This window comes from Macrobrachium rosenbergii, chromosome 46, assembly GCF_040412425.1.
Source record: "Macrobrachium rosenbergii isolate ZJJX-2024 chromosome 46, ASM4041242v1, whole genome shotgun sequence".
NCBI classification, from domain to species: domain Eukaryota; kingdom Metazoa; phylum Arthropoda; class Malacostraca; order Decapoda; family Palaemonidae; genus Macrobrachium; species Macrobrachium rosenbergii.
The window spans coordinates 54,376,115-54,390,437 of record NC_089786.1 but is presented as its reverse complement, the minus strand read 5'-3'; the positions used below and the strand labels follow the sequence as shown (position 1 = coordinate 54,390,437).

Here is a 14,323-nt window from a genome sequence, read left to right as displayed (position 1 = left end):
AGAGAATATGAATGAGGTTCGGTAAAAGGAATGAAAGAGGCTGCAGTTAAGGGCTGAAGGGACGTTACACAGGTCCTAAGTTAACGTCCACAGTGTAACACGTGAGGTGACTGACGGCACTAACCCCCTATGGGGCAGAAATTTTGGAGAATCTGGAAAGAAAGATTGGAACAGCATCTTGTCTAAGAGACGGAGGATGGCAATCCTTGAGAGAAATATGAAGGTGGCCTCGAGGCCTGAAAATATCCATGGCACTGCTTTTTTGTGCTACAGGGTCATCCCTTACTCGTGGAAACAGAGGTGTGTGATTGCCGCTCTCAGCAAACCTCTCCTGTCTTCTTCCCCTTCTCTACCCTCCCAGCTGTAGCTGGGGAAGGATTGTGAAAGGGCTGGGAATGCTTTCCTTTCTGCTTGGAGTAAAAAACTCTTTGGTACTGAGGAGCCGACTTTCTCTCAAGACCTAGCTGCACCAAAAAGGTATGGCTACAGGTATCTTCATCCACACTGATAGTTCATAAAACGTTGCACGATAGATTAGAGTCCTCTACCTCCAACTTTCTCTTCTCTACCACCAATCCTTCCGAAGCAGTTGACGACTGGGAAATGCTACGTACCCTGTGGATATTAAGAGTAAACTCATTGGTGGATGGTACAAGAAATGTATAAATATACATGCACCTCTTGTGCTATTATGTAAAATACTTACAATCTACGTAACATGTACATAGTAGTGATGGTTCTGCACAATTTAAAATCAATTTTAAGCTACTAACTGTCTAAAGTCCAGTTCTACATATGTTGATAATGACATTATGTTTTTGTTAAAAACATTAATATCCTTACTTATTTGAACAAATATAACTACCCCATCTTTTGAATTTTTAGTCAATTTGTTCCTTCCATATATATTCACACAAAAAGTTAAGAAAAATACACAATATTTTGACAGGAAAAATTGTAAATAAAACAGGAACATAGTCATAAATATAATTTATTGAAAACTGCACAATACAATCTTATCACAACATGAAGAATCAAATTCAGAAATAGCTGTCATGGGACAAAAAACTATATATGTCCTAAAATAGCTGCTTATACACTGTACGTATATATAAATAAACATATATAAGATTTAGCATTACTGAAATTAAACCAAGAATAATTATCTGAGAAAGTCTATCTACCAAATAGCTTTGGTTTCATTTGGCCCCCTCTGACAAGAGCAAATCAGAAACATTTTAAAAGTCAATTTCATGCACTGTAGACACAAATGAAAGCTTTTCTAGGACCTCAAAAAGTTTCGTCTTCTTGTAAACCAAACGTGACGCCATATGGACCTTGGCAATAACAACAAGTTGTGTACACAGAGATGAAGGATTTGCTTAAAAGAATTATTCACTTGTACTGGCTACAGACTACATTTTACTTAAGCCGAACATCCTCTTAGATGAGAAGGCCACTGAAGGGCTCGCATACGGCACAGAACCATCTGGTACGCAACGTATCACCACTCGGTTTAGGTTGACCCTTGCAGGCTGGGCTAAAATATACATTACGAACACCTCTAGACCGGGCAAACTTTAAGGTTGGCCTATAAAAAAAAAAATGGAAAGAGGAAGATATGCAAGTGCACATGGTATTGGAAAAAAAATTTGTACAACTTTCCTATACCGTCCATGGGAAGTTGAAAGTTAATATTTCCAACCCTGGGCGGGGCCTCTTTTCCAAGACACTCGTAAAATTAGGCTAATTTTACCAAGATGCAGATGTTTTATTAAATATTTTTTTAAATTTTATTTTGTAAAATTACAATTACAACTCATATGATATCATAACAGATAGATACTAAAACCATTAACAAATTCTGGTAAAATATTTACGAAATGTACTGAGGTGGAAAGATGCAGTACCTTTTGCTGAGTTATACAATTTCTTAAAATATTTCTTAGTACTTTACTTTGCAAAATTACAATCATATCTGTCATACTATCATAAAAGATAAGAATTAAAACCAACAGCAATCCCCGGGTATATTTGAGTAAATATATATATGTCCTGGGATTCGGAGGTGCAGTACATTCCCCCATGAAATCTCAAGTCAAACTGGATTCGGAGGTGCAGTACATTCCCCCATGAAATCTCAAGTCAAACTGGATTCGGAGGTGCAGTACATTCCCCCATGAAATCTCAAGTCAAACTGATCTCCCTCTATCCTCTACTGAGGTGCTAGTGTTGCCATAAGTCATTTATGGTCCATTCACGTGATTTGAACATCTTTTCCGCATAATTCGTTGAACTGCATGGCGCGAAATATAGATTCTCACCTGAGGCCCACCGGATCAAACGTCCAGAGCTGTTATTATGCCTCGCATGATCATGCCCGGCCTGTAAGGGTTAAAGGTTTTGCACACTACCTTGTGTCTAGTCTGTCAGACTGACCTAAGCTGGTGGGGCTGGCCACAGAATGAGTCAAGTGACATCTGTAACAAATTAATGACTACGAGAGGCTAGTGAATTATAAATAGAGTACACTAATCTAAACTTGGTGAAAGTATACCAAGCAACGTTGATGTCCTTGACATGCAAGGTAGACTGGTACCTCCGACACACTGCACGCCTTAACCTTCAACTTGCAAAGATAGTTGCCAAGAGAGTGGTTTTCCACATTCACCGAGTCTGAATGGTCTTGAAAATCAAACGTGTGTGGAGAAACAAATCCACAGGTATGTACGGGTACAAATATATTTCAAAATAAAACTAGAGACCTATCGGTTATTGGTTCCCAAAAGCTCCCCGTTTAGATTTACTGCAATTCTAAATATATTTGTACCCATACATAACTGTGGATTTGTTTCTCCTATTTCAAGACTCATGCTACTACGAGAGTTTTTGAATTGAGTGTTCAAATGTCTTGTGAAGGAGCTTTTCTGGGAAAAGACTTGACCACACTCACTGCATCAGAACACCCGCTTCTCTCTCTTCTGCGTGGATTCTCATATGCTTTTCAAGCCTATAATTCTGAGGAAATGATTTCCCGCATTCCAAACAGCTGAAAGGTTTTTCACCGGTATGAATCTTCACATGCTTGTTGAGGTTACACTTCTGAGAGAACGACTTCCCGCACTGCTTGCAGCCGAAAGGCTTCTCGCCAGTATGAATTCTCATGTGCAAGGCGAGTTTGTTCTTCAGAGGAAAGGCTTTCCCACACTCGTGGCATTCGAAGGGCTTGGCCCCACTGTGGATCCACATATGCTTAGTCAGTTTACTCCTGAGAGAGAAGGCTTTCCCACATTCGGGGCAACCGTACGGAACCTCTCCAGTGTGACTGTGCATGTGGCTCACGAGGTTAGCTTTATGCGAAAATGCCTTATCGCAGTCACTACACGGGTAGGGCTTCTCTCCCGTGTGACTCCTCGCGTGTTTTTTAAGATTGAACTTTGAGGAAAAGGCTCTCCCACATTCGCCACAAGCGTAAGGCCTGTCCCCGGAGTGAGTCCTCTTATGCTTGGCAAGATTAAATTTTGTGTAAAAGGCTTTCCCACATTCACTGCATATGAAAGACTTGTCGCCACTGTGAGTCCTCAGGTGGTTTGTGAGGCTGAACTTCAAGCTAAACGCTCTCCCACACACGTCACAGCAGAACGGTTTCTCCCCAGTGTGAACTCTTACGTGGTTTTCGAGGACTACCTTTTGAGAGAACGATTTCCCGCATTCAACGCACATGAATGGCTTTACTTCCATGTGGAGTCTCTTGTGGCTAAACAGGCTGGATTCACGGAAAAACGCTTTCCCGCAGTCCGTGCATTTATACGGTTTCACTCCACTGTGAATGGCCATGTGATTCACGAGATACCTTTCGCAAGAGAATGCTTTATCGCATTCCTTACATTCGAACGGTTTATCGGCAGTGTGGGTACTCGCCTGCGTTTGCAGACAAAAAGGTATTTCGCAGTCGCCACTCGTGAATTCCCCTTCTCTGCTCGGAATTGTGACGTCACTCCCAAACGCCCCTTTCTGCAAACATAGATTTCTTTGTGGATCGTCCGAAAACGTTCCCTCTCCTGTTCTCTGGTTCTCGAAGGATTCAGAGTGTTTCCGATCTTCCTTGAGGAGACCTGTGTATACAATCAGGTTTCCTTCTCTGGTGACGTCATTATTGTGAGTCAGTGACTCTCCCTCGATTGCCGTCGAACCAGTCGTACAAATTCCATCGGACACAAATGTTTCGGGCTCTACTTTGATTTCCACAGACGGATACAAAGGCAAAGAGTCATAGTCAGCGACTGCGCTACAATCAACCAAGTCTTTGCTTTCATGCTTTAGCGGAGAGGGTAAAGGTGAATGTTCCTGCTTTACAGGCGAGGGTAAAGAATGTTCAAATTCACTTTTCACACAATGGTCCAAGGAATGGTCTGCGTTCATTTTTGGTTTTACGTCCCTAGCTGCCATAGTCTTCAGTCTTTTTCTAGCTTTCAGTGCACTGTAAGGTCACTGTAAAGCTGCACAGTTCATATTCCAAGCTATTAAACTCTGGATAATAGATAAAGTAACATATGCTTACGTCATGCTCCTTCTATCGCCCAGTTTTAAATTTTACACACGTGACATCAGCACCTCTTAAGACTTTGCTTACATGATAAGCCTATTACCTCCACTTATCAAAATGCAATATAACTTTGCTTAAATCATCAACCTAACATCATCAAAGGACTTTTGCACTGGTGACATGATGACAAGCATTACTTGAATTTCTCATGAAAATTCTAAACTGAAAACTCTTCTAGAGACAAATGCTTGAAAATAAATCTGTATTCTAGTATAACCTGATTTTGTTGATGCCTTAAGATTACTGTTCCTAACAGATTTCGATTTAGACTTACAAGATCATGAAAAAATAATTCACTGACTTCATCAATTATGCTGGAATGACCGACTCAATATACTTTAGAGCCTCTTGAAGCGAAAACTTCAGAAATCTTAAGCGACTTGATGCCAGTTTCTGATGTCATTTCTTCTGGTAAGGAGCCTCTGAAATTAGAGAATGCAGCCCAGTTAGAGACAGCATAGCGCGACAGAGACGCCTCTATGCATAAACATGATTAAAAATCTCAGACTAATACCAATCTGCAGACACACTTGTTTAATAAGAGGTGTACTTGACCGTTACAACATATTGATAATATCAATTTTTGTAGTGTACACCAAGGCAATTTTATATTAAAATATGTTAAACTGCAAATATTCAATTTCCAATTCACTCTGCCTTGGGAATAACTTACACTTAAGAGGAATTACAATTGTCGTCATCATCAGTGAGATTCGAACTGCTAACTGGTTTAGAAATGACAGTCAGTGACTGAGAGACAGCCAAGAGTCAAAGTCACTGTCTATTGTTGTTCCTAAACAAGGCAGTGGTCCGAATTCCCACTGGTGACAAAGCACTTATCAGTTATAATTCCCCTTGGGTGTAAATTATTCCCAAGATATAGCGCATTGGACATTAAACGATATTTGTGACTTAATATTTGTAAAAACTACTGATGATACATCGTAATTATAACTCATGCCAGTGTTATATACTGTATATTACATGACAAAAGAACACTGAACAAACGGTACAAAACTCTCCACTTTCAAGGTTTACTGAAGGATGAATTGGACAAAGCTTTTGGGAATTTATGCTCCACAAATAAAAACTCCTCACTCTTCTTACGCCCAAACCACCAAGTAAGACACCTAACCAAGAGTCTGTTTATCGTAAAAAAAGAAAGCAAGAGTTATCAACAGGGGATGAGACTAGGGTTCCACACCTAACCTGTTGCATTCATTTACTCACAGCCTCCACTGAATAGCAGAAGTGTATAGTACTGTACAGGCAATCCCCATTTACTTGTGGCACTGGTTAACGGCACTTGGCTAGCGACGCTGTTATGAATGGACGAACAGTAAAAGAAATGAAAGGGCCTACTTTAAGTAAAGCCTGCAGCACACTGTACGAGATGCACTGAGAGCGTTACCCTCCTAAGGGGTGTATTGTAGCATACATTATTGTATTAATATATTGTATAAATTTATTACATACAATAAACAAAGAAAACTATGCCATAAAACAAGGCTTCAGTATATCTCCCCTAGCTAAGGTAGCAAAAACTTTTAACCAAAGCCCCCATTGTCTTGAATGTATCTGGCTTGTAATAACAGTACATCATGCATTTTTCACATTACAGTACCTCAGAACCAATGTACTGTACATACAGTAGTAATGTACAGTACACTACTACACTGTACCCCAGAATAAGTGAACCCTGTACTAACCAACTTAAGATTATTTCCCATATTGTAATTTACAGTGCCGCACAGTGTCATTCTACTGTTTTGCAACTGTCTGGAGCAAAAAATTTAAGAAAAAGTTGAACGTAAATAAAATATGAACCATGCTCTAAACCTTATAGCATTTTTTCACATCTTTCTGACTGTAGCAGAGTACATCCTCCACTAAACATTGTACCTTTCCAGAATGAAGACACTTTACATCTGATAATTTGCCATTTTCAGGTAAGCTGAACTGCAGCAGGTGGAAGTTGCAAAGTGTAGGGACAGGCAACAATCCTAGATTTTCACGGCATTCTGTAATGAATTTTATTCAAGATGTGCTCCACTTTTCGCTGTGCTTCTTACACAGGCGTCTATGTTTGGATTAATAACCTACAAGAAATGTGCATCATATGTCTATGATGAAACCAAAAACCTTATCCTTTGTTTATAGAGTAAAAATGATTGACGTTGCCGAAATATTTGCTAGATTTCCTAGAATTACTTTATTTTTTCTATCATTATTATTATTATTCTGAAGATAAACACTATTCATATCGAAAATGTTCACAGGGGCCACTGACTTGAAATTCAAGCTTCCAAAGAATATGGCATTCAATTGAAAGAAGTTACAAAAAGTTATATGAAATACTTAAAGAAGAGATCAGCTATTATAAAAAAAATGTTACCATATTAATAAATAAACACACAAAAATGTAAGACACACTGTATAATGAAAAATCACCTCATTTTCATTAAAAAATACCAAGTGTTTTAATGAAATTTGCAAACCCAGTCAACCACACAGTACTGAACTCCATTCAGGGAGCATCCCAACAGATGAAGTCACGATTTCCCCTCCAGCAACAAAGCGGAAAGGGAGACAATTCGCCACCTGAAAACCACCTGAAAACACTGACCCCCCTCCTACGGGAGATATTTCTAAAACAATCTCAACCCCAGCAAAGGAAACAAATATCCGAGGAGAATGTTTCTGGGCAGCAAATGTTAAACAAATGCATGCGTTTGAGATTATGATGCCATTCTCCTACACCTAACATATAAAAAAACCATTCATACATTAAAATAAATATCCTCTGAGACTGATAATAAGGAAAAGCTGCTCATTCAGAGCCCTGTTACCAACAGAGCAGCAATGGAGATCTGTTCACTTCATGTCGGCTTAAAAAAGCGAGGGTAAGTAGCCAGGTGAATGAGCAAACATGTAACTCCTTCAATGACGAGCTTCAATGAACGAAGCAGCTCATGATGAAGGATGATCCTACATAAAAGACAAAGGTTATACATTCCCGTAGAAACATAGGATTTTCAACCGGACAGTGAGTTATTTAAAAACACCAATTTCTTTTCCTTTTACCTTAACCAACAATCACGCTATTCAAGCATTGCTGAGTCATAAGAACAAATTACCATATGATATTTTGTCAAATACCACCTATATTTACAAAATTGAAGCCTGTAGTTCTAAAATACTGGCCAGTATAAGAAGTCATTCCAGACCAGAACTCTTGAACATTATCAGATTTCCCCTAGTCATGGTTGCTTGCTGGCCAAGCCAACCAAATGGCCCGTATTACAGCATTTAGGTGAATGTAACGCAAGTAGATGACTCAAAATTTTTATGTTCTTGGTACTTTAAATGATCATGACTCCTCACTGAAAATTTCTGAATAAGTTGAAAAATGTTTTAGACAATTCATAATAGTTTTTATTGCATACTGTAGTGTTCAATGTATTGTTTTATCTACCCATTAATTTATATTTGTATATAAATTTAGGGATTCTATCAATATTCTTTGTTATTAACTTACTTCATTTTGCCAGCCAATAAAGATTGTGTATTCACTTAGCTACGAGAATTGTAATAACTCTTTTAGGCTTGAGAATGTTACAAAGCAACACCAAAATCTATCGCAAATAAACTGATGTCCCTTAACCAATGCTCTTTTTTTCATGCTAAGATTTCGATTTCCAAAACATTTGTATACTTTCAACTCATTCTCTAGGTATAAATCAGTGCATTAATTATAGTATGCTCACCTGACTGGTAAATCGACATTAGTGCTCATGGCACTCGTCCGATAAAATTCCTCAGTGTGTTCACGGGTATCTTTTCATTCTGGATGACATTCTATGCTTCAAACTTCAAACCATTCCTCAAGAAACTCCTGACTTGTAGCTGACGATGACAGCGGATATTATCTGTAAGAAAAAACATACTTATTAATTACTGCATATATAATCATTAACATTTCTAGGTTAAGACACATTTAACTGCAATTGCTGCCAAACAAACTCAGCAGAATAATACTAATTTGTCCATTTATGAAATAGTTCCATCACTTGGCTTTGCCTGCAGCAGACGTTTGCTGGAACATTTCAAACATTTCTGACGTTCGTTACGGTAACAACTCAGTAGTTTAGAGATACCAGAATCCCTTGCATCTGACAATTATGAGGAACCACAGTTGGAAACCAGGGTTTCTGGGTGGGGTAAAATACAAAATGAATGAAATGAGATTTATTTTAGCATTACACGATAGCCTACATTTGCAAGTTCTGATTCTGATTAAGTTTACTGTATGTTTCATAATTTTTCATTAAACTATAATCATGTTCCACACTTGATATATGATTGTTCTCAAGTTTTTGTGCATTCTGAACATGTCTGATGTTCATTACAGCAGGAAATTAGTGAGCTAATATCTCACAAGTATGGGGAATCACAATGGAAAACCAGTGTTTATAGGTGGGGGAACAATATTATTAAAGTAAAAATACACGAATGTAGTTTAATGTCCCAACGATACTTCCGCAAACTTTGATTGTAATTAGGGTAAGGTGTATCTACAGTTTTTCAAGTGACATCAATCACTAGATAGGATGGGACCTGGTGGTCTAGATTATGTTAGTGGGGGGAACTTCGCCCCCCCGGGGCCAGGTTAGGAACCTGCACCCTAGGTTAGGTTAGGTCGCAAACTTAATTTCATTAATCTATGGTAACCTAGGTTAGGTTTGCCCTCAGCCAAGTAAGGCCCCAGAGCCATAGGTTAGGTTAAACCTAACCTTGAATTGTACCTATTTTGTCCAACAGCCAAAATCACTGCTTTCCTACTGAGGTCCTCGATGATGGTAGGGTATGAGGGGGGAGGGTCCAGAATATCTAAAACTAATCATTTGGGTAAATTTATAATTTAAATACTAAACTTCCTCACGGGCACATTTTCAGTACAGTACCAGATGGGTATGACATTGATTATTATTAATATATATTATTATTATTATTCAGAAGACGAACCCTATTCATATGGAACAAGCCTCCCATAGGGGTCAATGACTTGAAATTCCAGAAGCTTCCGCAGAATATTATGGTGTTCATTAGGAAGAAATAAGAGGACGTAAAGTGAAATACAGGAAGAAGAGATCCCACTTATTAATAAAAAAAAACAATAATAAAAAATTGAATACAAGAATAAATGAATTAATAAACTGAAACACGGGACGTAAATTATACTGCGATGGATTTTAGTGTGTTTTTCGGCACTGATCTTGTTACAAAGACTTACGAACAAAGCAAAAACAACACGACACTGAGGACTAGGCCTAGAATCCAAGTAAATTAGCCTAATAGCCCACCTTCATCGACTAAGGAAATAAATGAATATTCAATTAACTGAAAAATAAAGAAAAAAATATTTATGACGCTACAATGTGATTACAGGCAGTTCCCAGTTCCCAGGGGTTCCGTTCCCGATGGTGAGACGATAACCGAAAATTGACGATGACCGGAAATTGACGATACCCGGAAATTGAGGATAACCGGAAATTGACGATACCCGGAAATTGACGATGACCGAAAATTGCCGATAACCAAAAATTGACGATAACCGGAAATTGACGATACCCGGAAATTGAAGATAACCAGAAATTGACGATACCCGGAAATTGAAGATAACCGGAAATTGACGATACCCGGAAATTGACGATGACCGAAAATTGCCGATAACCAAAAATTGACGATAACCGGAAATTGACGATACCCGGAAATTGAAGATAACCGGAAATTGACGATGACCGAAAATTGCCAATATCCAAAAATTGATGATAACCGGAAATTGACGATAACCGGAAATTGAAGATAACCGGAAACTGACGATACCCGGAAATTGAGATGACCGAAAATTGCCGATAACCAAAAATCAGCAATAACAGCGCTTACCGGCCCCAATAACCAGATATCGGCGCCGATATGCGGAGATCGCACGTATCGGCGCCGAAAATCCAGTTATCGTCGTCGCGAGACAAGCGCCGTAAAACCGGATCGCCTCTAACTGGGGACTACCTGTATAGTTTAATGTGGGCTAGGCCAGGGCTATTTTTGCCGTAGCCTAGGCCTACTTTAATCAATAGACTAGCCTGCGTTGTAGCCTAGGCCTATTCTGGTTAATACTTAGGTCTACTTTAGTCAGAATATAGGCCTAATACGTAGCCTAGGCCTAGCTTACACTGAGTCTAGTCATAAAACTAATCCTACTTTATTATTAGACATAAATTCACTTTATTTACAATCTATGGCTACTTTAGACATAATCTGGGGCTACTTTAGACATTACATAGGCCTACTTTAGACATAATATAGGCCCTAATGACGTAGCCTAGGGTAGGCCTATTTTAGTCACGAAACTAAGCCTACTTTATTATTCTAGGTCTACTTTAGACATAATCTGTGGCTACTTTAGACATGAGGCTACATAGGCCTATTAATCGGCCTATTTGTAAAACTAAGCCTATTTTAATTATCACTCTAGGCTTACTTTAGACATAATCTAGGGATAATTTAGACATAATCTATGGCTACTTTAGACATAATCTAACCCTAATTTAGACATTACGTAGGCCTACTTTAGTCCGAATACAGGCCTAACTAAATCCACTTTAATCATTATTATAGGACTACTTTAGACATAAATGTACTTTAGACATAATCTAGGGCTACTTTAGACATAACTTATGGCTACTTTAGACATCAAATAAGCCTCATTTAGACAGAAAATAGACTTAATGTGAAGCCGCCCGAAAGGAAGGCGTCGCCATTAGGGATACGCCGATAAACCTTCCCTATTTTCCGCTTAAATAAACCAAAATAAACCGATTTAAACCAATAAACACATATATAATAAACAAACAACTTACTATTCAGCACTTGTAAGTGATTCCGCACCTGCACTTGGCACTTACATGCACTTAAACGGGGGAAAAGTGAGGCAACTTTCACCGTAATTGACGGCGTTGTTTGGGTCGGCTATTGTTAGTAGTAGTTTCAAGGGGGCGGTTGCCTCTAGGACGGCTCTTCCCTTTTTAGGGTTTATTTGCTTTATTTATGCTTTATTTATGCTTTTTTTTTGGTTTTTATGTGTCGTTTGTAAAGTTAAGTATTGCTTGTAAGTGTCTTCGTCGTTTGGTTTCGGTGATTTGCTTTATTATTCATATTTTTATGAATAATAAGGCAACTTATTACAATCTTTTTCCCTAATTGTGCTTTTACTTTTGACAAGTTGCTTTATTTGCCTTATTATGCTTATTTCCCGGTTTTATATAGTTCATTTATAAAGTTATATATCACTTATAAGTGCCTTTACCCTTTAATTTTGGTAATTTACTTTATTATTCATATTTTTATGAATAATAAAGTATCCTATCAATGTATTTATATACTCTTTTCCCATAATTGTGGTTTGCTTTTGATAAGTTATTTTATTTGCTTTATAATTCGTATTTTTAGTTTTTGATGGGTCTTTTGGAAAGTAATGTGTCACTTACAAGTGTCTTTGTCGTTTGAAGTAAGTTATATAAGTACATTTGTGTCCACTTTACTTTTTATGCTTCGTACAAATTTTATAAAATGTGGTTTTCTTAAGATAAATCTCTTTATTATTCATATTTTAAGGCTTAGAAAGGTCTGTGCAAAGCTATTTTTATAACTTATAAGTGTCTTTGTAGTTTACTTTTGATAAGTTACTTTATTATACGTATTTTCAGTTTTAGATGGGTCTATGGAAAGTTATATAATACGTATAAGTGTATCTATATTCTCGTTACTTTAAATGTTTCGTAATTAAGCAGAAAGTGCAGCTTACTTCAGGTAAATTACTTTATTATTTATATTTTTAGGTTTAGATAGGTCTGTGAAAGTTATATATATATATATATATATATATATATATATATATATATATATATATATATATATATATATATATATATATATATATATAAGTTATAAATAAATCTCTATATCCGAATTACTTTTTATCCTTCGTAAATAAAGTTAAATAAAAATTCTCCAAAAACAGCATTGTCTTCTCGGGGTCATCATATTTTTAACTTTTTGCTTTTCTTATGTATACTGTATTCATAGTTAATGTATATTGAATAGTTCAAAATGATGATGAAAAATTTAAATGAATAAAAAAGAAAGTGATAGATATAGCTAGACAATTTTGGTAAACAGACATATAAGAAACTGGCTTGTCATTGTAAAAAATTACATATATCATCAATAAATTTACTATTTGAAGAAATAATTTACAGAGATTAGTTACTTTGCATTACTGTGCTTTAAATTGCACTAAAAAATAAACTAAAAAAAAATTAAAAATGTTGAAAAAACGTTTTTGAGCAGGAAAACTCGATCCACCCAAGATTTTTGCCAACAGCACGACATAAGTTGGAGGAACCCTCGGAAAAACAGCATTCTTGGCGGGAAAGTGTCTGCACGCTCATTGGCTACTGATGACATCATCAACACAGGCTGTGATTGGCTGTGGCTGATGTTTACGACGATCCAACTAATTGTTGTCAGATGCCACAACCCAAAAAGATTCCGGTAAGGTTTTTAAAAGTAATTTGATCTTATTTTGTTTCATTTTTATTATTCAATTAATTGAATAATCAATATAGACCATAATCATAACCATTCAGAGTTCGATAACTCTTTAATAAAAGTTTAATAGCAGATATATTAATCATAAGAGTTACCAAGTACTGTATTTTTGAAGGATTATGCTGGTATACAGTATAGCCTTATCATTACTATAAGTACCTTAATTTGATTATTTTTCTCTTTTCTACTCAAAATTTTAAAGTAATATTAATTATTGTTATAATTCAAATAATTAATATAAAACAATAATAATTTCTAAAAGAATTTATAATGAAAATTTAGTTCATTAATTGTATAATTTCTTATTAGAATAGCGTAAAAAAATATAGTGGTTGCCATGGAAACGAATATGGCACTCCATTCATAAGTTTCTACCAAACAGACTTTACGTAGTTGCCAGACACATCTTCAAAAACTATCTTATATTTTTGTATTTAATATACTTCAAATTACGTTTTTGTATGATTTAAATAGCTTTTGATTCTTAATTGAATAGATTTATCAAAATATATTCAATTATAATTACTTAAAAGATGACATAAAATAAAAGAGGCTCATGGATAGCTTTCATTTTTGTATGATAATACTGCAAACAGCATCGGCTGCCTGGAAAAACCATAGACAAATCTATGTATTTTAAACATTCAAAACCCCGTTATAAATTCTTACTATAGATTAAAAAAGTTTATATAATAAATTAAATTATTATTATAAAGTTTTACTTATAATACTACTCTAAAAATGCATATAAAAGAAATTATTTGCATGTTCTTATTATTTACTTGTGGCTACACTGAAAAAATTCGTCCTCAGATACCTAGAACTATAGTAAACACAAACTATAGCCAATCAGAGGTGGAGGTGATGACGTACTTGACAGCCAATCAGGGCCGAGATTTTTCCCGCCCAAACTTCCCTCGAGCAGAGGAACCCTCTGGTTTATGAAGCGCTGTTTGGAGAACTTTGCCTCAAAATGCTCATCTGAGCCAATTTTCCGTTTTTTAAAAATCTTTTTAGGGGAGACAAAAGAAGATTTAAGTTGCTTTA

The 14,323-nt window shown here is 36.6% G+C and overlaps 1 protein-coding gene across 2 annotated transcripts; it reads right to left on the bottom strand.

The window, feature by feature from the left end:
- Nucleotides 1–975: 975 nt before the first annotated feature.
- LOC136830368 (gastrula zinc finger protein XlCGF57.1-like) lies at nucleotides 976–11,681 on the bottom strand. 2 transcript variants are annotated; one of them, XM_067089898.1, is made up of 3 exons: nucleotides 11,572–11,681; nucleotides 8,374–8,535; nucleotides 976–5,028 (listed from the first exon to the last, which is right to left on the bottom strand). In XM_067089898.1, the coding sequence occupies exon 3, from the start codon at nucleotides 4,447–4,449 to the stop codon at nucleotides 2,950–2,952; it is 1,500 nt and encodes a 499-aa protein (XP_066945999.1). In that variant the 5' UTR covers nucleotides 4,450–5,028; nucleotides 8,374–8,535; nucleotides 11,572–11,681; the 3' UTR covers nucleotides 976–2,949. The 2 variants fall into 2 exon arrangements, with proteins under 2 accessions (XP_066945999.1, XP_066945997.1); XM_067089896.1 differs by having other exon boundaries at nucleotides 11,527–11,653.
- Between the last annotated feature and the right edge of the window lie 2,642 nt (nucleotides 11,682–14,323).